General features: G+C 29.8%; 1 protein-coding gene across 2 annotated transcripts in view; it reads right to left on the reverse strand.

The window, feature by feature from the left end:
* The window catches only part of LOC129960598 (alpha-N-acetylglucosaminidase-like), a 159,079-nt gene that overhangs the window by 131,975 nt on the left and 964 nt on the right, over positions 1-26,140 (reverse strand). Inside the window, exons 1-2 of one of the 2 annotated variants that reach the window (XM_056074101.1) lie at positions 18,326-18,414; positions 11,375-11,424 (exon numbers count right to left, since the gene is read on the reverse strand). In XM_056074101.1, the coding sequence (XP_055930076.1) occupies positions 11,375-11,413 (39 nt within the window). In that variant the 5' untranslated portion in view covers positions 11,414-11,424; positions 18,326-18,414. Of the gene's footprint in view, positions 1-11,374; positions 11,425-18,325; positions 18,415-26,140 lie in introns of those variants that run through there. The other variant, XM_056074100.1, reaches the window with a different exon arrangement.

Consider the following 26,140-nt stretch of genomic DNA (forward strand, 5'->3'; position numbering starts at 1 on the left):
TCAAGGCAATATACAAATGGTGAAAAGCAGAAAAGAAACAGTATCCACAAAAATTGTTAATTTTTTGGTATCTATAATACTTTGTGTGGTTAAAATTATTGAATTTAATTTCTGTCTCGGGAAAAGAGTACGGAATGAAAGATTTATGTCCAAATAATATCCGAATCAGCAGTGCTAATAAAACAAATTAAGAGAAGAAAGCCCTCTCTTAAATTTCTATTAAAAATCAGAAGTTTGTATATCTTATGCATAAATTAAGAATTATCTTATGGTAATTATGACGAGAATGCATAGAAAAAATTGCATTTTATTAAAATTGAATTATAGTTAAATTTTCAATTTATCGATATATATCTTTTCATTTGGTTTGTTACAATGTTTCTTCCCTTCGTTTTATTTCGACAAAACTTCAATCAGTTATAAGGCCGCGGTGGCCTGGTAGTAAGGTCTCGGCTTGTGAGCCTTAGGATTTCAGGTTTGAGACCCGATTCCACCGAAGAACCGTCGTGTAAGGGGGTCTGTTGCACGTTAAATCCGTCATGCCAAACGTCCTCCCGCTGGTGTGGTGTGGAGAGGGGGGTGTCAGCTTAGGTGTCGGCCTCGTCATCTGATCGCGGTTCGAAATAACGAGGTCCCTCCCAAAATATCCCTAGTGTTGCTTTGCAACGGGACGTTAATATAACTAAACTAAACTAAAACAATCAGTTATAATCAGGAGACTCAAAGGCCCTGGAAAATATCTGTGAGCAATATGTGTAAAATATAACGATGTCTATTTACATGTTCTATATAAACGATTTTATAATATCACCGATCACGGTAAAGTGCCAAATATAAAATTCTGATAGACAGTAAAAGGGTCTTATTTGGAATGTACGAGTATCATGATCAAATTTTTATTCATGGAATTCAAGCAGAAGGCGGGGAAAGAAATCTTTAGGGAATCAAATAATATTCGATTTGAAAATAGATTTTTACCCCAGAGAATATTGATTATTAAAACTAAATTCTGTTCAAATATATGAGTTATACAGTGAAATATGTTAGGATTGCAACAGGATAATTTATCTGGTTGAATGATATGTACGCTCTGTAGCTTTTATTATGTTGCTATGTCGACCTGCCTTGAAGAATAATTTGTGGCAAATCAGGCCTGAAATTTTTTTTGTAGCAAACAATAGTCGTATAGCTATTCCTGCCCGTATATGAATATTTTGTGGAATTTGCAGACATAAATATTGGGTAAAAAGCACAGGTTGAAAATTCTTTTGTCTGATTGACATCAAACAGAAAAATGAGCAATAGGTGATGTCTGCACAACTCAAATTTTAACAGCCTTAGTAAGATCATCATACTTTCATTTAGTAGACTTTTGAAATTTTCAGTGTGGATCAGCTAAGAAGTATTGAATTTAATTAGAAAAAGCCCTTTCGGAGACCATTTAGATACCTAGTGAAAATTATGAAAATGTGAAACTGAAAGTAAATACAAATAAACTATAAATTCAAGTTTTACAAATTCTTCCATAAAAGACGCCAAAGTTTTGAAAATGGACAAAAGTAAAGTGATACTTATGTTGAGGGAAATCTTTTTTTGTTACAAAAATTGCCGCTCAATTTGAATCGATTCAATAAAGACATGCTCTGAACTAGAAACTTCATTTGGACATTTTTCATTGTTTAAGTTACTGTTACAAAAACTGGTAAAACGGACAAGAAATAAATAAGTTTTGGCTATATGAAAATATCCCTACACACCAGTTTCTGCAGGTCTAAAAGTTTTCAATAATAATAATAATAATAATAATCCTATTATTGAATATCCAGTTCACTAGAACTTGCATAAGTTAGTTTTGATCCATTTCCATGGTTTAAAAAAACGATTTAAAGGGAAAGTGTTTTTTGAATTCTGCGATTAAACAGTTGATTACATTCTCAGAGAGTGGGTTCTCAAATTTTAGAACAATTGGACAAGCATCTGAATTCAGAAGGGTAGTTCCTTAAAGGTAAAATGCTTTGGAGTTTTGTAATATCTGTAAATAAATAATAAAAATAATTCTGGCAACTTTGAGCATAGTTGGTACGTTATAGATACATGTAAGCATGCAGATTGTATTATTTGTCTAGAACTAGTCATTATTTTGAATATTATAATTTCTTTTTAAAATTATTTTCAGGAGTCTTCTGAAGAAGAAATAACACCGGATCCACAACCCTCCGCAGAACTGCAGGCAGCTGCTGCGGAGATTACTACTGAACTCCCAGCAGAAAGATCACCTAAAGATGATTCCTATCAAAGATCTCCGACACAGGAGGAACTTCAAACCGAATCTTCTCCTAAACAAGATGTTGTACCTCTGCCAGGAATTGAAGGGCTTCCAAGGCCCTCTTTACTACCTATCAGCCAAGCCATGCGAAGTTATGCATCAACCTTCCCTAGTTTCCATAATTTTTCAAGTATGGATGCATTGCCGTTCTCAGCCTTTGCAGGACTAAATTGCCCACAAAAAAGAAAAATGTCTCCTTCTGAAGGGAGAGATAAATTTCGGTCGTATTCTGCATCGAGGAAATCTGCTCAGGCTAAGAAAACTAAAGAACGTCCTCCACCACCTTCAACACCTGGAATAGTGGAACAAGCCAGAAAACCGGATTCTCCAAATTCCGCTGATAGTGGATCACCTTCTGGTGGAGATCATAGCGGGAAGGAGGTTGCATCTAATTTTCCTGGCGCATCAGCCATGCAGTCTGCATCTAATTTTCCTGGCGCATCAGGCATGCAGTCTGCAACTAATTTTCCTGGCGCATCAGCCATGCAGTCTGCATCTAATTTTCCTGGCTCATTAGCCATGCAGTCTGCATCTAATTTTCCTGCCGCATCAGCCATGCAGTCTGCATCTAATTTTCCTGGCGCATCAGCCATGCAGTATGCATCTAATTTTCCTGGTGCATCAGCCATGCAGTATGCATCTAATTTTCCTGGCGCATCAGCCATGCAGTCTGCATCTAATTTTCCTGGTGCATCAGCCATGCAGTCTGCATCTAATTTTCCTGGCCCATCAGCCATGCAGTCTACTCTTTCTTCCACCAGCGGACTGGCCGAAACGCAGTCATCGGCCATCAGTCAACCTGCGCCTACTCCTAATAGAGGAATGAACGAAGAGGAGCGTATGCGACATTTTCCCGAGTATGAGAGGATGAGACAATTGCTTGTACCTGTTTCCAGGAGCCAGATTCAATGGTCAGCATTTTTGCATGGCAACCAACGAAATGGATCACTTCCACCTTCTCAACCTCCGCCAGCATTCCATCGTTTCCGTGAAGAACCAAGAGATTTTAATCAACCACCAGTCAACCCGTATCCATCTCCATTTCGCTTCACTGCAAACAGAGGATCCTTTCCAGGAATTGCACCGTCCAGATTACAGCAACGCCGGCCCACTCCATTCCCTTTCAAAACAGCTGAGTCCACTGAAAGACGACCTCCTCCGACTTCACCAAACACTTCCGCTTCACCTAACACTCCCACTTCACCTACTAATGACTCGGAATAAAGAAGCTTTTCTTTTAGTAGTCTTGAAAAGAAATTTTCGACTCCTAAAATAGCAAAGAACTGAATTGAGACTCATCCTGCGTCAAAGGACAGATGAGATTCTTTTTTTTTCGTATTAAAAAATTATTATTCGCTTGTTATAAGCCTCACTTAAGTATGCAAAATCAATTTTGAAAATGTTCTACATTTGAAGCTTTCTTGCTAATGTTTAAAAACAAGGGCATTTATAAATAACCGATTATTCTAAGTGTTAATGCCCTAGGTGGTGGAAATATAATATTCAATTTTTGTTATTTCAATTTTGATTTTAATTTGTAATTTCGATTTGTATTGTAATTTGAGATTCGATCAATAAAGTCGAAAAATTTAATTTGGTTTCTTTTTATTAAAGCAGTGAACTAACTTTTATTAACTTAATGAAGTAATAAAAACTCATATATGTGTTTATCGCATAATTTTGGATTTAAAGGATTCTTTTCCGTCTGAAATGTTTGAATCTAGAACATTCTGGGATATTCAATCATGGAAAACTATTTTACAAATTTTATGCTAAAACTACAAGATGCCATTTCGACGGAACATAGTATTTCGATGATATCAAAACAAAATCTAGAATTATTTATATATGAATTTTTATCTTTTATTATTTATATTTTTATGCAGCAAACTGCATATACATTTTCTTCTCGACGGACTTTCTCTGCAACTGTAGATCACAAAAAATAAAGCGTAATTTGAGGTTTTGTTTCTGTTTAATGAATTGAAAAGAATATTAATGTATATTGTGTATCTAATGTGACATTAATGTATCTAATGTCACATATAATTATCTTTACATAGATTGAAATTTTGTGTTTTATGTATTATTTTGGTTTGAATAAAATATTGTTAAAATTAAAAAAAAAAATAATCTGACAGATAAGTCTGGTGCAAGTTGAGGACACTATATATAATTAGTTTTAATTTTCCTTACAATAGGTTATTTTACTATTATTAGTTCATCCATGAAATGAAGATCTTTAATTTTTTGGATTACGGCTAAGAGAAATCCTAGATTAATTCATAAGATGGAGATTTTAAAAGAGCATGGAAAGGCTTTCTCCCCATTTTGGTAAACTTAAAGATGGATACAATGAAAAACGGTTTTTGCATCATAAAACACCAAGCACTGTAAAGTATGATTTGTGGTATTTTAAAAATGTCCTTGTTGTAGTATCCCTTATTAGAATAAATGCAAACATCACATATATAATGATACATTACTATCTGCAGAATGATTAAAGACAAAGCAGATTAGTGCCACAAGAAAAACGAAATCCTAATGCTAATTAATTATTATTAATTTCCAATAATTAAATCTAGGTTTTACATAAAAAAAATTTTGATGAACGAAATGCGTCATAGAAAGAATAACTTGTCTAATGAATTATTAGTAATAATCCACAATTTAAATGCTTTTTAAAATAAATTCATTTTTGAAATATGAAGTTGCAGTAGAAAATCACTAAGTGTGACATTAATTGAATTATTTAGTTTCAATTAAGCTTCAGTTTCATATTAAATTAAATCAAATTTAAGTCGAAGAATAACCGTTGTAGTAACATTCTAAAATACAGGATTCCTTAATTGAAGTTTCCTGACAATTAATTGCCTGAACTTGTGAATGTATTCAACATTTTTTTTTCTCTTCATCTATTTGCATTCAATTGAATGACAACTATTTAAAATCATTCACTCACTCAGACACTGAAATTTCTTTAATTCATTTTAGAAAGTTTTACTGTATAATTGCTTCTAAACGAAACATCCATTATTGCCTTGTTACTTACCATGTACTTAAGCTGACATAATGACTAATATTCTGGTTGGGAAAACTTTTAACCAAAATAATGCGTGTAGTGATATTTTTTTTAAAGAATGAAATCGCCGAAAAAAGATTTCAGGTCTAATACCGTTCCTTTCAAGATGGAACGATTTGATGAAATCTAACAACAACTACTTAATAGGTTAAAATTATCAAAAATGATTGCCATCTCATCTTGACGAATCCATATGTTCTAAATATTCTACAAGTCATCAGGAATTTTTGAATAATGAACTTGGATGAAATTTAAATATAATATTTTTACACAAACGAACCAGAGAATTTCTCTAGTTTCTGAATATTGAAGAATAATAGCATTAGTTATTATTATTAGAAAGTATATTTTAACTCTTTTTTTTAGAACAAAGGAATAATAATTTTTTTACCACTCATAAAATGAAGCACCATTAAAATATTTACCTATTATTGTGTAGTATGTTATAATTTAGAAATCTCATAATTTTCCCTATTAAATAAGACCCTGAATATTTTATTTTTCCTATAAATATGACCCTTTATCATAAAAAAAAGACTAATTCCATAAACTTGTCACACTAGTAAATTTCGCAAGATATTTTAAAACCTAAAACTGGTAACATGAGTTTACAGTTTCCTAATGGTTTTCTTCTTATTTTTTTTATTTATATTTTTTCGTAGTGTTCTTATACCAATTTTCTATAATCAGGAACATTTCCATGCTGAATGGAACAATTTATATAAATAAAAAAATATTTTTATTCTACCAATTAAGGGACGTTTGAAGCCAGACTGTCCCTTCTTTCTAATCATTACTTTTCTACTTCCTCTAATCAGCTGTTTCTTTGCATTCAGTTAACTGTAAGAGAAACGTTCAAGAAGTTCCTTATTTATAGCGTAGCTTCATCTTCTATCCATTATCTGGGCGATTGGGAAAATACTCATGAAACGATGACATTGCTCAGAATCTGAAGCAAAAAATACTACGCCAAGAAATTAATCACTAACCTTAGCTTTTTTTAACCGTTTTTTATATAGAACGCTTGAGGAAAGAACAGAATAAAAATGGCTAATAAATGTTTCTTTGAACTGAAAAACAACTAAAATTCAACTTAATCAGTTGAAAAACTGAACTAAGAATTTATATTGTGCCTATTCTGCTCTATGCAAGTGAAACTTGGACTCTTAACTTGGACACTCGCCTTTCTGTCAACATGTTCGAGAGAAAGATCCAGAGAACTATCTTTGGCTCAGTACTAGCGAGAGGATGTTGGCGAACTAGATTCAATTTTTAATTATACAAACTCTATAGGCAACCATAGATAACACTGGATAGATAGGACTCTGCTTTAAATGACCAGAGACAGCAAATTCAAGGTTCCGAGACTTAACACCCAGTATATCTTTTGTGAAATCCAGCCTCCAACTCGTAATCCTTGGATATCTTAGACGTTATGCGGTCAGAACTTCAAAGAAAAGTTGTACAATATAATTTAAAGCAATAAGTGAATAATATGAATCATTTTCTAATGGCATAACCCACAAATTTTATGAAATAATTGAAATACAATGTTTTCTTTTCCTCTAAGGCACAAAGTACAAAATAATATTATCTTGCATATTATTTTCTCTCCGTTTACAGTACTTTTTTTGACCCCCCCCCCCAAATTAAGAAGTAATATAACTGATTCCCCGTGGTTTACATATTTCCATCGTTTTCACTACTAATTTATTCTCCGATTCAAAAATTAAAAAAAAAAAGGTAACTCCTATACTCGCTGTATATATATTAGATGTGAGCTAATGGAAAGGGAAATACCTAGCACTCTATAATCTATATTAAAAAAAAGAAAAGACATACACATACATCTATCAATGTTTCTAACTTATCTAAACTGCTTTACCAACTGTTAAATAATTCCTAATATTTATTAAAGAAAACAATTGTATTTTAGGAGAAAGGTAAAAAAAAAAATTATTCAAAGTATGAGTTATCGCTAGCTAGACATTTTATTCAACTGTCCTTCAAATAGTCAATACCTTCTTAGAAAAATTGTTCGCATTTTACAGCTGATCAACAAACCATTTTTCGACTCTTTATGATTATTGATATTTTGCTGGAAAAGTGTGTGTAATATTGATGAAAACAAGTGGTAGTCCGAAGAAGTCAAGAGTCTGGTGAGTGGGTCAATTGTTCCCATCCATGAGCAAAAATCACATGCATTGCAATATGGGAATTGTCCTGCTACAAAATCACTTTTCCGTAGCTTGCAGCTTAGTAAGGACAATTTTCGATCAATGAATGGTTCAAATTTATCAATTGTTGATGTTAGTGAAGTGTTCATTGCTTCAACGGATTTTAGAAACACATGGTACACAACACCCATCTGATCCCACTAAATACAAAGGCATGGTGCAAAAGTAATGGCCACTTTTGAATCGTCTGAAGTAACACATACTCGCATTTTCCTTTAGGGCATTTTCACCATAAGTTTCTTCAAAAATACGACAGTTTGCACTCTCATTTTTCTTTTGATTTAACAAGAAAAGAAATAGGTTCAGCTCATGCTTTTTATTTTATTTGAAACTAGACATGTTTACCACACAAGCACAACACCATGCGAACTTGAAGTAGGTTTCACATAACGGCGTTTTGATAAGAACGTCCTAGCAACAAATTGACATAACATTTGAAGACTGTGAACCAAACCAAGTTTTCAGCGCAATCAAGTGAAGAAATTAAGTTTATTAACCGACACACCTAGAATAAATCAAATTTTAGTACAAAACTAATAATTGATTTATTCTAGGTGGAAAACGAGCAGAATGCTTGAATTAATTGTTTCGAAACTGTTTGAGGAGCATTGCAGATTATCCTCCTTAGGTTAAACGTGATCAGATGAAGAGGATAATATTTCACCCGGCTCCATTAGTCAATGTTTCTTGTCGCATAAACTTGTGAACATTTAACGGAGGACGAAGACATGCATAAAATATTTTCAATGGAAATGAGTCATGAATGGGAAAGCCCAACAATCTCAATTCAAAAATTTTATTATAAGGAAATCTTTCAGACAGGAGATCTTTGATAGAATATAGTCTTTATCCTCATATCATCGGGTAATAAAGCATTATTATCCGCTCCTGCAATCCGTTTACGTAGACAAAAATTTGAAATTGATAATATATTTAATCTACTGACTTAGAAAGTCAACGAATCAGGAAGGTAGAAAACAATCGTAAGTTTTTTATTATTTTTTTTTATTTTTGTATTTTAAAGCAGGAAAAATCTCAGATAATATAATAATTATGGTATTAAATATTTTACTTCGAGATTATGATGCTCTTCAAGACAAATAGTACTCATAGAAACTTTCATTATGTTTGCATTGGAATTAGTTACTTTATTAGTAATGTAATGCGTTCTTGAAATTACAATTTATAATGACGAAGCTAATAATATATATGTAGAAATGTGAATGAGGATAAATATACATCATTGTCTCTTATAATATTTACACTTTTGATACATCATTTGATTTACATTCAGGAACACTGGAATCTCATCGTCGAACGGAAAATAGGTATTTCGCAACAAAAAAAAAAAAAAAAAAAAAAAAAAAATCTGATATATATGTAGAAACGTTAACAAGAAAAATATATACCATTATTTCTCATAATATTCAGCTTTTTTCTGACATAAATAAATAAGGAATAAATTTAATAAAAACAGTTCTTGAAATATACTTTTATTAGTCTGCTAAAAATAGAATTTTTATTCTTAATTATATTTCAATTTATAAGTTTTAAATTCTGATTCATAAATATTACTGAAATCTCCAAATCAAATTCCGTTTAAAATTCAATAGAAGCTGACGCCACTGGTATGCAAACATAATTTAATTAAATTAATCCACTGATTTATGAATAAATTTTGAAAATGTTAAAACACACCACTGTCAACAGAAATATACAAAACTCTAACACTTTAGAAGGGAGTGCAAAATCTTTTACAGAATTCCATTCTTTACAATTATGAAACAAATCAAGTAAATGAATTGCAAAAATAATTGTATCGGGAATGTTCAGTTCAGTAATTTTATCATCTTTCTCTTCTCTAATGATTTGTATAAAGTTGCCAAAAATATCCATTCGAGAAGTGAAGTATGGAAGTGCGGAAAATGGAAATGGTTGAAATTTAAAATGAGATTTAAAGTAAAATTTCATGAAAACGTTATTTTAATAAATGGTGCAGAAAGAACGAGAAATTTTCAAAATTAAACAAAGTTTCAAGATTTAACGTCAAAAGTTTTCTTTGTTTTTTTTAAAGAAATTACGTTAATGAGTTCGTCAAACTTTTTTCTCCACGAGTTATTTTAGTTTGTAAATATAAATTAATTTAAGGTACAAAAGTTAATCCTAGGATATAATAAAAAATCTATAAATTTAACCATTCAAACTTTGCTGTGTTTGAAAAAGCTGATAAATCCAATATATCATGCTAACAATAATAATAATAAATAAAATCGAATTATTAACAAATAAAATTAATTTAATAATACACCTGAATTAATAATGAAAAAAATTGTACTATGATTGAATATAAACTTATGCTCTCTGTCTGAATGAACTTAACATAGCAAAGATTCAAGTTAAGATTTTGAATATTTTTGCTTTGATTTCATAAAATTAAGTCAAACTAATTGTGATGAATTCCAGATATTTTCTTATAATTTAAATAAAGCATCTATATTTGTCAGTCCATAAAGTTTATGAATGTATGATTTATGAATTATGATCTGGTCTATGAGACCAAGACTGACTAAAAATCTATAACCAAATTTAAATCTACAAATGGCTGTAATGCATTTCTATTCTTATAGATTTTAAAGCTCTGATTCCTCAAATTAAAGTAGTTAGAAGGGCAGGAAACTTCAAGCCTTTAAAGTAGTCTTCGAAGCTAAAAATATCTTCTCCACCCCACCCCGCCCAAAAAATGAACATTTGGAGAATAATTTGGTAGTCACTGTGAAAGTTTTTAATTCAAAACATGTTAAAAGAAATATCTTTTTGCACATTTGTTTCACGGTTAACCTTCCGCCGGACGCTTCACGCGCGTATGCGTTTTCTTCTCTTTCTCATTGCTTTCCTAGATGGCGTTACCAGTCTCACTGTTAAATAATTCTATTTGGTAGTGTTACACAATGGATTTGTTAATTGGCTTTAAAACAACGTTTGTGAGTGTTGCTGAAGTGAAGACAAATCGCAGTCTGCTAAGATGTTTTTGTAAAGAGAAATAAGAATAATTGACAATTCAGAAGTAGTACAAAGCAGTATGAAAGCTTCCAATAATGGCTGGGGATATTTTTGCAACTCTTGGACAAAGGAAAAGAATATAAATGATTTCTACAAAACTCTTGAAAATCCAGAATCGTCTATTATTATAAAATAATCTGTCTTTATTTAACTTATCACTTAATCATTAAAAAAATTTTGATGCTCCAAATTTACAAATATTTACTATTAAATTAAAAAGAGAAAGTTTCTTTTCAAACACATTTCATTTAAAATATTAATCGCATAATTGTAGTATAGTTCGTATTCTTGAGATTAATAGAAATAAACCCCTTTTTTAGATAAAAATTCAAAAATATGTGATGCATATAAGCAATATCTAATATCTAAAAAGAATCGTTTATCATCATAATAAATTTAAAGAAAATTATGAAAAATATAAAATTTTCGATTCAAATTTCTGTGTCTTAATCCAAATTTCGGTTAAACTAAAGCTCAGGTCCGAACTAGATTTATACTGTAAATCATTATAAATGACAAATTTATTTTATACGAGTTTAATATACAAAGCAACAGTGCATATATTTTTTAAAATGTTACCAGTATAAAAATGTTTTTGTATATTAATGCATTGTGAAAACATGATTACAATTCACAGAGATGAAATTTAAAACTTTATTCAAGACTTACCAAAAATAGAAAATTTGTCGAGTTCCAAAAATTCCCCATTCCAGCGTTTCCTGAAAGAGAAAAGGAAGTAAATATTTGTTTTCTAGTTCATTGATGCCTGGGAATTTTCAAAGGCTCTCAAGATATTTTCGGTCACCTAAATGCTTTTAAAGCGTTACTGGAGAAGCAAATATGAAGAAACATCAGCATTTTTCAAACAGTATTATAACGTAGGTTTCTAAATTCCTAAATCTTGGGATTCCTAAAGGGAACAACAAGTAAGAGAATTATTTTTTTCTAAATCTGCTTCGAGTTTGGTTCCTTTCTTTCTTCCTTTTTTTTTGTAAAGAAAAATTAATGTTATTGTTTATAGAAAGAAAACGAGTTAACCAATGGATTAACAGTAAAAAAAAATGCAAGAAATATCAAGAGGGCTGAATATAACAAATTCTGAATGATAAGAACCCTAAACTAACAGCCGGCAACTAAACTTTGCACAGTACATATATATTTCTTTGCTCTTAGAAAGAAACGAGACATAGAAAATAAAGTCACAGAATGTGGAAAATACAAAACTGAAGGTAAAATTATGATATAATTACAAAATGCATTCTTTTAACGAAATTCTTGTCATGGTGTGTGAATAGCGGTCCATACTTGGAAAACGGAAATTTTTGCAATTTTCTAACTAATTTTCAGTAATTTAAGTCCGAAGAAATAAAATTATTTTTTATATTTTTCGTTTAAATGAGGAAATGTTTCAGTAAATTAATTTTAAATATCGAATTAAATTTGTAATAATGAAATTTACTGAAAATTATGTTAACAATTAATTTTTGTTTTCATGATTTCATACATTCACTAATAATGATTTACGCAGCTTTTGTTGAAAAAAATTGTATACTCTCTGGGGTTCGATTAGTGCACTGAATATAATTATGTTTTACAGAAAAAAATCACCACGGGCTTTTATTTTTTAACTTTATCGTTTGAGCCTTTGTTTAAAGAAATATCTTAGAATGACCAAATTTAACCACAAAAAAAAAAGAACTACATTTACAAACAAAAAAGCAGTCGGTATTTTAGACGAAACAATTTTGAAGATCTCTTTTTTGCAACAATAAGATTCTCACATGAGAAGTGTCAGATATTTCATTAAAATTCAAGCAATATATATAAGTCTAGAATTCATATCTCAAATATTAAAACTGATTTAAAAGTCTTATTGAACGCATTTAGATTCAATACTTTGCATTTAGCATTGGAAAATCTAAGAATTTAAAGCAAATTCTGATTTATAGATAAAATTTTGTCCTGTTTTATTTGTAATTTATAAATTTTTAAAGATACTGTTTGATTATTCTTGATAAAAACGAATAATATATTAGGATTTATACGGGGAGAACTTCCACATTTGAACTTGAACCTAGATTGGATCAATACCACAGTTTTAATTTCAAAGATGACAATTTCTAAGATGCAAATATGGTACCACTTTTAAGAGAAAGGACTAAATGTTTACAATCAGAAAATAAATGCTTAAATTCAGATATCAGCACCTAAATAGTATTTTAACAAAGACTAATAGCACTTATGCTGTTTTAAAGTAAGTAGCAAAATATGTTATTATATCCTCAAACAGAAAACTAGTTTAGGTATAATTTAATAAAAATACCTGAAAGATTAGATTAGACTTTTTTCATCTAAAATTTGTTGGAATTTGATCGCGAAAAATCACCTAGGTTGATCTTTAACACATTCGCTGCTACGATTCACATCCCATATTCGGATTATCTATCTAATTAGATTATTCCTTCTTTGTTATTTCTTAACTATATTGGAGAAAGGGCTAGTTAATTAGATGGCTCAGCACAATTAGGAGGTAATGAGCTTTTTCAGTTTGCATTAACGTCGTATTTAAAAGTTAAATTAAAGATGACGAGTAAATATGCTGAGAAAAGCAGATGGCGAGTAGAACACATGGATTGGCAACCTCTCTCCAGGATTCCACACCACACTTGTGGAGGGCATTTCTCCTAGAAAGGATGCGGAGTGGACCCACTTACACGGTAGTTCTATAAAGGAACCGCGTTTCGAACTGGAAACCCTCCAGCCCGATGCTGAGACCTTACTACCAGGTCATGTCGGCCTTACACCGTTTCCAATCAGCATTTTGAATTAAATCGATAACTCGATGAGTAGCATAGAGGAATCGTTGTTTAGATTGAAATATTTGAATCAATAGGATTGTTATCTTGATATAAAGAAAAAGATCCTAAAGTAATTATAAAACCTATTAGATCTCCCATGGGAGGAAAAACAAGCCTAATTAAAGAAATTAACAAAATGATATAAAAGATATCAAATGGAAAAATAAGAAAAGAAAATGCTACGGCAGCGTGGTTTTGTATCATACAAAATCCAGGGAATAAGAATAAATAATACTATGCATGAAAAGTCATAATACATGTGCACTATTGTGAATCTGAGTATCAAAAAATGTTTTTGCTTTGTGTCTAAAGGAATTGATAGTTCAATCTGAATCTACGTAACTAGTTTCCATAATTGAATTGATGACACAATTTTTAGGCTACTTTTTTCCTAATTTAAATCTTATTTCACAAAAAGTTATCAGTTTTTCTTGTAAATAAATGGTTTACACCCAATTCAATAATCTGTTTTGAAATAAAATTTCTTCTCAGTTACTATACATTAAACAATATTCAAGTTGCCGATATGCGGCAACCTTCTCTTTTGTGTATACTTAAATTTTCTTACTCCTTTTACTACTTCCCTTATGTTTAGATCATCTCATATACCGAAAATTTATAATGTAACAGATCAAGAGAAGTGATTATTCCAAAAAACTATTTGATCTGAATTCTTAAAAGGACATGAAAGAAACCATTAGTCTGTAATAGAACTTTAATCCTATTTTTTTAATATCCTTAGCCATTCCGCTGACTGAAAATTAATTCAGTTCTACCACGATAAACCCACAACAATTATGGTATCCAAGGATATTTCCTTTCTTTTATCAGCATTCTGACCTCGACACATAATAAACAGATGAAATTTCTAGAAACTTGTCTCAGTAGGGATACATTAATGCATTCTGTTAAAATCTGTTCTCTTTTTTTAGCATTATTTTATTTAATAATGTTACCAAATACATATTAGAGCATGGGGAATTTATTTACAACTCTGTTTTAATATGTCCATTATAATGTGATGAAGCATACATTTGAATTAATTTTTACTCTCATTGTTTGAGGTGCAAATAGAGTACAATAAAAATAGGTCGTATTTTTTTTTCCGGTTATGATTCATTTGCCTCATTACATGTTTTACTTTTTCAGCAATAGAGTTTTCAAATAGTATAATTTTGAAGACTTAGTTACTGTAATTTAAAAGACTTGTATAAGTGCACATACTTTACGAGAAAATTGTTAACTATAAATTTGGCAGAAAAATTGGGGAAAATGTATTTTTTGTTGTGAATTCGCTACTGTGATGAAGTAAAACCTTGTTATCGGACGTGAGTAAATCTTTAATAAACTATATTAGTTGAAATCGCGAAAGTGAGAAGGTCCAACAGTTGATTAGACCAGTGCACTCTCTGACATTTGATTATTCTTATTCAAAATACCACTAAGAAATTAGCTATTAGGCAAAGAAATATTTACTCTACCGTATAGCTCCGTATACATGCCTTTCGAATAAAATTTTAAAAAATCAGAACTGAATTCTTTAGATTCTGAAATAGGGAGTCACTGTGCTCGTTTGATCTGCAAAAAAGTTTTTCTTCGTTTTTTAAGAATGATCGAATGAAAAGAAATTGGTATTCAAACTTTTGTTAGACTTTTCATTATCTAAGTGACCTACAGGTGACTTCAGCAACAGAAGATATAGACGCCAGCAGAAATATTTGCACTCTGGGTGATGTAATGAGCAGTTCTAGGTTTTACTGCTTCGACCAATCAATTGATAGTCTAGATACTAGAAAAATCAACTGTTGGAGGTCGTCTAGCCAAATTTAAAATGAAAATGCCAAGAAGACAGAATATGAATAAAAGATAAGTTACTGTATTCTGAATTTTTTATATTGCTAGCAATGATTTCCATAATCCTTCGGAGATATTTTATGAATCGCATATCCATTTTTGTAGTAAGAAACACATAGTTTTTTTGCAAATAATTCAAATGCATTTTCTTATACCACCTGTGAATCTTTAAGAATTATATATTATTCATATTATTACAAGAAAACTCCCCTGCCTTTAACCCAGACATTAAATTGAAAAAGAAAATGGAAGTACTACGTTCATTAATAATTAATTTTCTTTCCAAAATGAGTCGTAATTTTAATTCTGAAGAAATGAATGATTATTCTGATAATAATGAATGATTATTCTGATAATAATGAATGATTATTCTGTTATAAGTACTGATAATTTCATGAATACAGCTAAAAATATAATATAAAGCATAATAATCAGAAAAGGGCTTTACAAAATTTAATATAAAAAGTATCTTAGACAGCCGTTAATTATTAAGAGTCATAATTGCAAACCGTTAAGTAAAACTCCTTTGAGTTAGAAGTATTGGTGCAATAAAAAGTAGACAATTATAAAATAACAAAAAAAATCCCTGTCTGCTCCAGTACATTTTGTTCTAGAAGAAAATAATTTGCCAGGAATATTCGAAAAATCAATAAAAGCGTAATGCAAACATTACTTATATAACCGTTAACTGTCAATGTGATATTGCAAAATTTTAAGCATTAAAAAGTACTTTTTGAGTTTATGTTACTATTAAAAGTTACTTTTTATCTATTCTTTAATAAAAAAATTGCGTTGGTTTATATTTTATCTCTAATTATATTTTCTCTCGTGATACTTTAAAAATGAAATTTAAGATTCTGTACAACTTTTCAAAATTATGAAAACTCCTTATTTAAAATATGTCCATCCTTTACAGAAATGAATTTAAATTTTCAAGCATATATTTAGATTACTACATGAAATATATTTCACTGCACTTTTTTCTACGGATATAATATTTTGTCAGAATATATTTCTTTAAAAATATAATTTTGATACGCTTAAAAATCAGATCAACGATTCAATTTCTTCACGAGTAAATATTTTATACAATAGTAATGTTAAATATAGATGTTTTCATGTATTTGGCATTTTCAAAGAAAAGCAAAACATTTACATAATTAATGTTGTGTATATAATAGAAAAAGGATCGATCGGATAAAAATTTTCCATTAATTTTGGATTTTTGAAAGAACTAAAAATAACTTTTCAGAACATTATAAATGAAAGGGTACAATTTCAATTACTAATTTTCTTGGGAAAAACTCTGTGACATAAAACTGAGAAAAAAAATTGTACTCAAGCACAGGATTATAATAGTCGAGAATCATTTCGTTTTATTAAAAACACATATTATACATTATTATTATAATTTTCACAGCATTTTCTTATTTCTTGGATATTAATAATTATAAATAATATTTGACACATTTGTATCAAATAAATATGTCTCAAAATTTTAATATTGTTTAAAATTTTAATTCTTTTATATATTTCATGTTTCATTTAATTTACCGGCAAGCACTTATAACTTTAACATAAGGGGAAAAACTTAATAAAAATCAAAATTGTTACATGAAGAAAGGGGAAAACTTAATAAAAATCAGAATTGTTACATACAGAAAGGGGAAAACTTAATAAAAATCAAAATTTTTACATACAGAACTCGTTAACAGATTATATATAACAAGCATTATAAGCGAAATAGATGAAATAAGCTTCTATTTATACATAAGTACTACATCTTTTGGATCGGTGATTTTTGTTAGAAAATTGTATGTTGCGTTAATTTTTTTTAGAAAAGAAGAAACATCCAATGCACATGAATTAAATCTATAGATAAGAATTTCTCTAACTTATCGTACTTTTCATTTCATACACAACATTTCCGACGCCACATGACAAATTAAATCTGCAAACTATGAATCAATAAATAATTACAAAGAATTTTTTTAAAAATAAATTAATGGTGTGTTCGGAATTATTTGTGAAATTTTCCTAACTGTCAAAATATTTCTATTTTCCGTTACGACATTATAATTTAGAGGCTGCTGCATACATTTCAAGCTATAGTTTAAAATATTTTGTATTCATGTTGCAATTTATTAAATTACTTTTCCTTTCAGAAATGCGATATTATAAAACTTTTTCTAAGCAATTTTATGAATTTGTTTTATAAAGAACTGAAGACTATTTATAAATGGAAATGCTCGAAGAGAATATTTTATAATTCTTAAATAATTACTATCTATTCTAGCAATCTTTGGTAAGTAGATTATCAACTGAATTTTAGATGAGCGGGCGAAACAGTAGAAGGAAGTGAAATTTCAAGTATTTCAAAATGTTCCACTATGTTAATCGCTTAACTAATTTATTCGAGAGATGCATGTGCATCGAATTGTCATATTGTTGAACTTATCCTTAAAAATATGTCATAAAAAGACGTTTAATAAAAAAAAATGCATAAAAATCTATAAGCGTAGTAAGTTGAATCAAATCATTCAGTTGAAATCAAGTCTCTTAGTAGAATTAAAACGTTAATAATGTAATAATGTAATTCCAAACCTGAATGTGACATCTAATTAAATACTTCAGAAAACCTAACTACCAAAGGCATAATGGATGTATATACCAGATGCTAGAAAGAGCTATTGAGCTGAAATGTGGAGAATATATATTTTATATATTTTTTTTAAATCCATCTCCATGACAATGCAACAAAACCGAATTTTATCTGTTGACGAAATTAATAAAAGTTCCTGCTTTGCTTTGTACTTCAAAATAATTCTAATAATAAATTAGTGTTTTATCACAGAACTTTAATACACACATATTTTTACGCACATTAATTCAAAAAATCCTTACTTACATTTATTAATTCCGAGATTTCATATGCTGCCCCTCTTAAGAATTATAACATAATTAAATTATTCGTGAACTGACAGCATCACATTAATTTATCTAATCTACTTTCTGAAATGGATAATGGAGATTTTTAAAAGATAACAAAAGTATTTGCACTTTTGACATTGTATTGTTCCGGAATTGTATTGTATACGCAATGAGTTATTAATAAACATTCATCATAATCTTTATAAAGCTGGAAAAAAAAGGAATTATGAATTAATTTTTTGATATTAAGGAAAATCTTTAATTTTCAGTTCAAAATAGATAAAAGCGAATGAATTTGTTATAGGATGAGGGGATGTTTGTAATGAAAGGGCATGATAGCAATTTCACCGAAATAACAAAGCATGTAATAGAGAACATGAAAACATAGGATTAACAAGCATCATTTCATGTCTAAAGTTCATCACTCTTGTTTTAGGAAGAGATAAATTACTTCTATTTGTTCCGAATTTTTATAGAATTTCGACGAATGAAAAGCAATAAGCTTTAAGATAAGAGTGTTTATATGTAGATTAAATGCTGTCAAATCCTATTATCTCAGTCAGTGGAAGTTATGCAAATCTCATTGCTACAAGAATAGCTTCCGTAATCTAGTTCAATCTTTCCTCTTCTCGAATTAATGAGATGTTTTAGGATACTGGATGGACAAATTGAGTGAAAATGACTCCCATAATGGTGAGAGAGAAACTGAGTAGCAGAGTTATATGTTAAAATAGAAAACATTGCTGCGGAAATTAACGAGGCAATAAAAATCTATTACAATAAATAATACGAAATTTCTCTATTCTATAAGATAATGCAAATTATCAGAAGATGGTTCAGTTAAGCCTATTATAACTAGTAATATAGCAGTGTCATTTTGAAACGTTCGGTATTTATTTCAAACTACGGCTTTATCAGATGTGTTTCAAGTCTCTATCATTAATATTAAGAAAAATAAGATTACCTTACAGATTTTAGTGCATCAACTTTATCTCTTTGATATATAATTTTCCACTTCTTAAAAGAGGTTCATAAAATAACCTTTCTCTTCTGTTTTATGACTTTCAGACTAGAAACATGGTAATTTAAAAGTGGAACCTATACTTTTAAGAGCTTATTAAGAGATTAATTCCAGAATTCATTTACCTACTTCATTTTTCACATATTATCCATTTTTCTAAATAACACAACTAACTATAACGCATATAAACTTAACTATATTTTCCGTTTAAGACAAAATGAGAGCCTAGCTATTCAGTGGTTTTTTATGCCATATTGTAAAATGACGAACTACACTAGTCATGGGACTAAAGTTACTGCTAAATACGATAATTATTTATTTTGAAATTTCTAGTCTATTGAATTGTGTATTATTGTATCCCCTTTTATTAGTTTCCCGTATATAAAGTATTCAGAAAGGAAGTATTACAAACGTTAAAATATAAGAGCTCGAGACTTTGATGAATCTTGACGTTTCAGACTTCCCTTGGTTAAAAAAATGCATTTTTGACATTATGTCTGTCTGTCTGTGAATGCGATAACTCGAAACCATTTTCAACTAGACGAAAGAAAGTTAGTATAGGAATTTACATCAGATTTTGAAGAAAATCTATTCAAAAATCTGTCTCTCCGGCTGTTCGAGTACAAATGAATTCTATAACTGCGAAACATAAACAGCTGTATAAAAAAATTTGGTATGTAGGTCTAGAATTTTAAATGGAGATTCTTATAAAATTTTGAACCAAATTCGATCAGTTAACCGTCTACCTGTTTTCATTTTCTCATGCATGCAAGCGCAATGACTTAAATCAATGATATTTTGTTTGTGATCTTGTGTCTATATCTACTTGTATGTCAAATTTTGGTTTCAATCGGTCAAGAAGGAGCCGTTCAAAATTTATACTCGATTTTCGGATATTTGTGTATTATAAAAATACCAGAGATTAATCCGTTCAATAGATTCAGTAAAAATGCTAAGTTCACGCCAAAGATACTTCGTAATTATAGTTCACCAATGTTGTGTAAGACATTCGCAACCTTACCCGAACTCCACAATTTTATACGGGGATATCATTTTTATTAGAGAGTTTGCTAGAAAGATTTGCAGAGCCATTTCCGCTGATTACTTGTGAAAATATTACTGGTCATTATCCCATACCATTTGCTGTAGGAGCTACTAGCTGGACGACACAATCAAATTTTGTTCATCAGTCGTACTTCATTCTTGTAAACATCAAGTCTGAACATCGGTTAATGCATTTTAATTAAAGGGAAAATAGAGTGTAAATTATGCAGTACACTGTATAAGTATAACGTAGACTTTTAACATCAATATTTCTACAAGAATCAGAATTTAAGAAAAAAAGGAAGCTTTACTAAGCGGCGCATTCTACAAGAACAAAATTAGCAGAGACTCTTTGACAGTGTAAACCAAGTAGAATTCCTTCGTACGTACATGAATGTTTAGAAAAATACCACGCGTTTGAAGTCTAATACGAAAACCTTATTTAAGTTTCATGTTGAAGTTTTAAAAATTCCTGCCACTTTTAAAATTCCACAATTAATTACATTTATATTCAAATCAGCAATATAATACTAATTAACAATATGTAAATATTAAAAATAAGGTGCATTTTTTAAATAAAAATTAAATGATTGTTTCATGCATAGTTTTTCCGGATTCAATAATGCCTGAAGGGGTTAAGAATCCGATGAATTAACTAGAATATTTTAAGATATGTTTGATATAGAAACTCTTTAGAACATAATATCGCACGATTCCCATTGTATGAAAGTCAGCCAAATCCTATTTGAGATATTGCTTCTTTAAAATATGCTTTTTAAGCCATTATTCTCTAAACAAAGATCATTCAAAAATTGAAATGATCATCCGTATTCTCTTTAGTAATTACGTTTTTACATTTTCATTAATTTCTTATATACATTAAGAAATTATCGCTGTTTAAACTGATTATGCATTAGTAGACATGTCCTAGAAATTCACCAGGAAACATTAGATGCTACTGTATATTAGGCTATTTTGCATCTGCAGCATTTGATTGGACTTGAAGGCTCACATATTGAGCGCACATTGTAATAACTGAATTCATATCTTTTGACAAAGAAAAACATGCCATAATTTCAGTCTACAAAGTAACATTAATAAAATAGCGCCATCTATCGAAAAAAACGTAATTTTTTTTAATTGCGTAATTCATTTCCCCACTCTGTGAATATCACAAATAATAAGCTTCTTCAACATACTACTAATAGTTTTTCTCTATTAGAGTCCTTCAAACATGTGCACTTTTATGATAACTACACTATACATAGTGCGCTAATAATCTTGATCAATGTCAAATATTTGATAAAATCGGTTAATGGGAAAGCGTACTGTTTAAAAATAGTTACAAGGCTATTATTTATTACCGTGTTATATATAACCAGCATAATAAAACGGTTCTTTAAACTTAAACACAAGTACGCCATATTTTAGTAGAAAGCAAAAAGGTTGAGAAAAGAACATTAACTCTTTTTAAGTTATAAAGTGTGAACAGGTTGAGTTATAAAATGGAACGAAACGAACAAAATTCTTTATAACATATATATTTCAGATTTACTTCAAATTGTGAAGTCTTTGAGGAAAATAATATTACGTCTTTGGAAACAAAATGTCATAGATTCAGGAAATGATTGTAGCCTGGATAAAACTGAATTCCAAAAATTTTACTCACAACTTTTTACTCAATTTTTTTTCTTTCAAATCTGTAATTTCCGGACCTGTGAAGTGCTGACTCGACATTATTCTCAAATTTTGTTTCAGAACAAATATTACATTGAGAGAATGCGAAAAAATAACATTTCCAATGTAGAGGTAAGAGATGGATTTTTTTTTATTTCATTGCTATTACTGAAAATAAAATAAAAGAGTTCAGTTCTTAACAAAATAAAATATAAAAGCAGTAACAATTTTAAAAAGTGTTCAGAAACCATACATAGGAAGGGACTTGTGAAATGATGTGGGGAAACAAAAAATAACATTTTAGGAAATGTAACATTCTTTGTTTCATTTTCGAATTTTTTTAAATATATATGCATGGATGTAAATATTTTTATTATGTTAATATTAGGAATTATTTGAAATAATGTTTGAGTTTTACTATTCAAGAGAGTCTTCCTAGGATTATTAAAGTCGGATCTAATTCATGTCTGCTGTTTGTTGTAGTTTAAACTGCTTTATTTCTCATTATTATTTCAGCAGAAAGACAAATAAAAGTGTTATGCATTTTCACATTTGTTAATCGAGCCAAATATTCTGCGTTATGATGCATATGATGCTATTTAGCTTAATGTTGTTTATTTGTAAAATACTGTTTGCCTAATCCATTGTTGATAAACCAACCCTATATTACTTAATTCAATCAATGCTTTTGGAATATGTTTTCTAAGGCTTCAATGTATTAAGAACTGGTATTTTACACCAATGAGATGCATAATCCTATAGAATTTTTTTGTTGTTTATTATCAATTTTGATTATTTGTTAAGTAATGTATTTCCATTCTTTTCTGTTAGCATTATTTTGTCTATACATTTTTGACATTTCCAAAGATTTATTTCCATATTTTAAAATCCCTTTCTTTTGTTTAATTTTTAACTTTTAGTCATGATTCTGCAATTCTAGTATAACAAGCTTAAAATATAACGAAACAATGAAATAATTTATTCTTAATTTAAAGTTAAATGCGCCATTATCCGAAATTTCAATCAAATATATGCTTTTGAATTTCATCTTTATAGTTTAGCTCAAACGACTTAGCACTGTAATATCAACACAGTATATAAATAGTCTAGGAATGAACCTCATATTTTCGGACAATGGCCGGTAAGAACGACACCTAAGATAGAACAAAGATTTTTAAATTTTCACGCTATATTTGATGGGTAGTGGAAAAGTATTTCCCGAAAGCATTTTTCTACCTCATAATTTAAATTACCTAAAATTATCATAAACTTTATAAAGCAAGAAATATTACCTAAAAGAAACTTAAAATATTTCCTTCAACATACACTTTTTTAAAATTTTCCAAAGCAACTTCATTCAAATTAAATTTAAAGCCTCAATGGGATTTAATTTACACCACATTAATAGAGCAGAGACAAGTATTAAATATTTAAAAATACGTGGGGAGGAAAAGGAAGTAAGCTATTTGAATGTCATCACTTTTAAATTGAGAAACAATTCACTACTATTCTAAAGTATCGATTTATTATAAAATAATTGTAAGATATATGGAACCAAATATCACATGAATTTTTAAAATGTAAGAATTAAGTTCAAAAAGGTAATTCATGTGTTCTAAGTTTCGTAAATCAAAATGATATGATAAACTAATCATATGATGATAAAATCTAATGATATGATAAACTAATCATATGATAATAAAATCTAATGATATGATAAACTAAACATATGATAATAAAATCTAATGATATGATAAACTAATCATATGATAATTAAATCTAATGATATGATAAACTAATCATATGATAATTAAATCTAATGATATGATAAACTAATCATATGATAATTAAATCTAATGATATGATAAACTAATCATATGATAATTAAATCTAATGATATGATAAACTAATCATATATCAAATGACTGATCATTTGATTAGCTTATCATAAATCAAATGATATGATTTATGATAAACTAATGCCTCCCTTCCTTAATGCGGTAGTGCAAAAGCAAGGGGGATAGAGAGTTGGCTGCAATGTCACCCTCGCTAACGGACAGCTCTTAAAAATACCGAAATTCATCCCTAATCTCGCAATTTCAAAACTGTACGTTAATCGAAAAATTCTTTCATTCATAAAGTTTTTACAATATTTTTTTTCAAATTTATTATATAGCAGAAGTTGCAAGTAACTTTTCTTGTAATACCTGAGGGTTGGTCTTCCCAAAACTTTCTCGCATACTCTCTAGTTTAATTATAATAACGTCCCATTGTAAAGCAACCCTAGGGCTATTTTGGGACGGACCTCATAATTTTGAACCTCGGTCAGATGACGAGGACGACACCCGAGCTGGCACACTCCTCTCCACATCACACCAGCTGGAGGACGTTTGGCCCTGATAGATTTAACGTGCAATGGACCCCCTTGCATCACGGTTCTTCGGCTGAATTGGGTCTCGAACCTGAAACCCTCATGAGCCGAGACCTTACCACTAGGCCACCGTGGCCCCGCATGCTCTCTAATAGAAGCTTTATTCAAGAGAATGCCTTGAATGGAATTGGCGTACAATTGAAAATGAAATATTAACCTTTGACTCGAATTCAGCATTTTTACTAAAATTATCGTGTGATCCTTGGTGAGAGTTTCGGCAATTAATCCCTGACATTCGGATAATAGCAGCCGAAAAGAGAATTTGTGATTTAGAAACGGTTTTCGCAACTGATTGAAACAAAACACAGAACTACATTGTAATCGCAAAATCATATACCAAATTTGATATATTTAAGTCATGATGTTTTTTGAGTTCTCGCGATTAAATGTTTCTGAAAGTGCAACCCCTCGTTGGATTTGGCTCAAAATTTGATAGGAGTCTACAGTACAGATGATAAATACGTGCATCCAATTTTATTCATCTACCTCTCTTTGTTTTGTAATTATTGTGTTAACTTATATTCAAAATGCCGGACAGACCGACTTACTCTGAACAGAAATTATAGAAATCTACAAATTTGGTGTACAGACCATATACCGAATTCTTCCATCTATCTCAAAGCGATTTTGAGTTATCTTTGTCACAGACAGACAGATGGACGGACATTTTCCAAAAATTTGCTTTTCGAACTCAAGGAAGTCGGAAACGTGGAGATTCATCAAAAGCTTGAGTTCGAATCTTTTGACGATTATTATACTTTCTCTTCACTACGTATAGAAGAAAGTAATAATGGTATATCCTTTATGTGATTGGCGTAAAAACATTTAATTTTAGAAGGGTTTGTGTCTAGTTAAATCATTTGAAGAACATTCTAGCAGCAACATTTGTAAAAATATATGTCTCTTCCTCACCTTTGAAATGATCTACATTCATAACAATTTTTAAAAATTAGTTTGGATGTTGGATATCTACAACAAAAAGTTTCTTCCAGTTACGGGATACATTCTAATTAGATATATTTCTGCATAATGAAATGGTCTGAAACATTTGATATGTCAGATTTATAGAATATGTTGCCTTGACCCATTGAAGACAGTCGAATCGAACATGAAATTAGTTCTGAAATATTGCGGTCAATTGAAATAAATAAACAGCTAGAGATTCAATTTTTGATTAGAAATAAATTTTCTTTGAAATTTAAATATAAATAATGCTTTGATGCATAAAGAAAAACAATACTTGTTTGCATGTCAATGGGATTTAAATTAGAAATTTATTCCTATTCTAGAATTTATTTAAGAAAAGGAAATCTCTGAACTTGTCTTTTAGCACTGCAATTGAAATCTCACATTCAGTAATAATATCGCCTGAAATTATTTGAGAATTTTATTTTTTTGTGGAATAAAACACTCGAGACGCTTCCCATAAAATGAAGAAATCAAAATAAATCTATATCAAAAGATTTTGACTTTGTGATACTTGATTTTGATATTACGTTATATTGTCAGACTATTCAATTACTGAAGATAATACTGTATTATACACATATTCTGCCTCATATAGCAAAGTAATTTTTTTAATACAATGCCTTTCTCCAAAAAAAGAAATTTCTCAAATT

Source organism: Argiope bruennichi, chromosome X2, assembly GCF_947563725.1.
Source record: "Argiope bruennichi chromosome X2, qqArgBrue1.1, whole genome shotgun sequence".
Taxonomy (NCBI): Eukaryota; Metazoa; Arthropoda; class Arachnida; order Araneae; family Araneidae; genus Argiope; species Argiope bruennichi.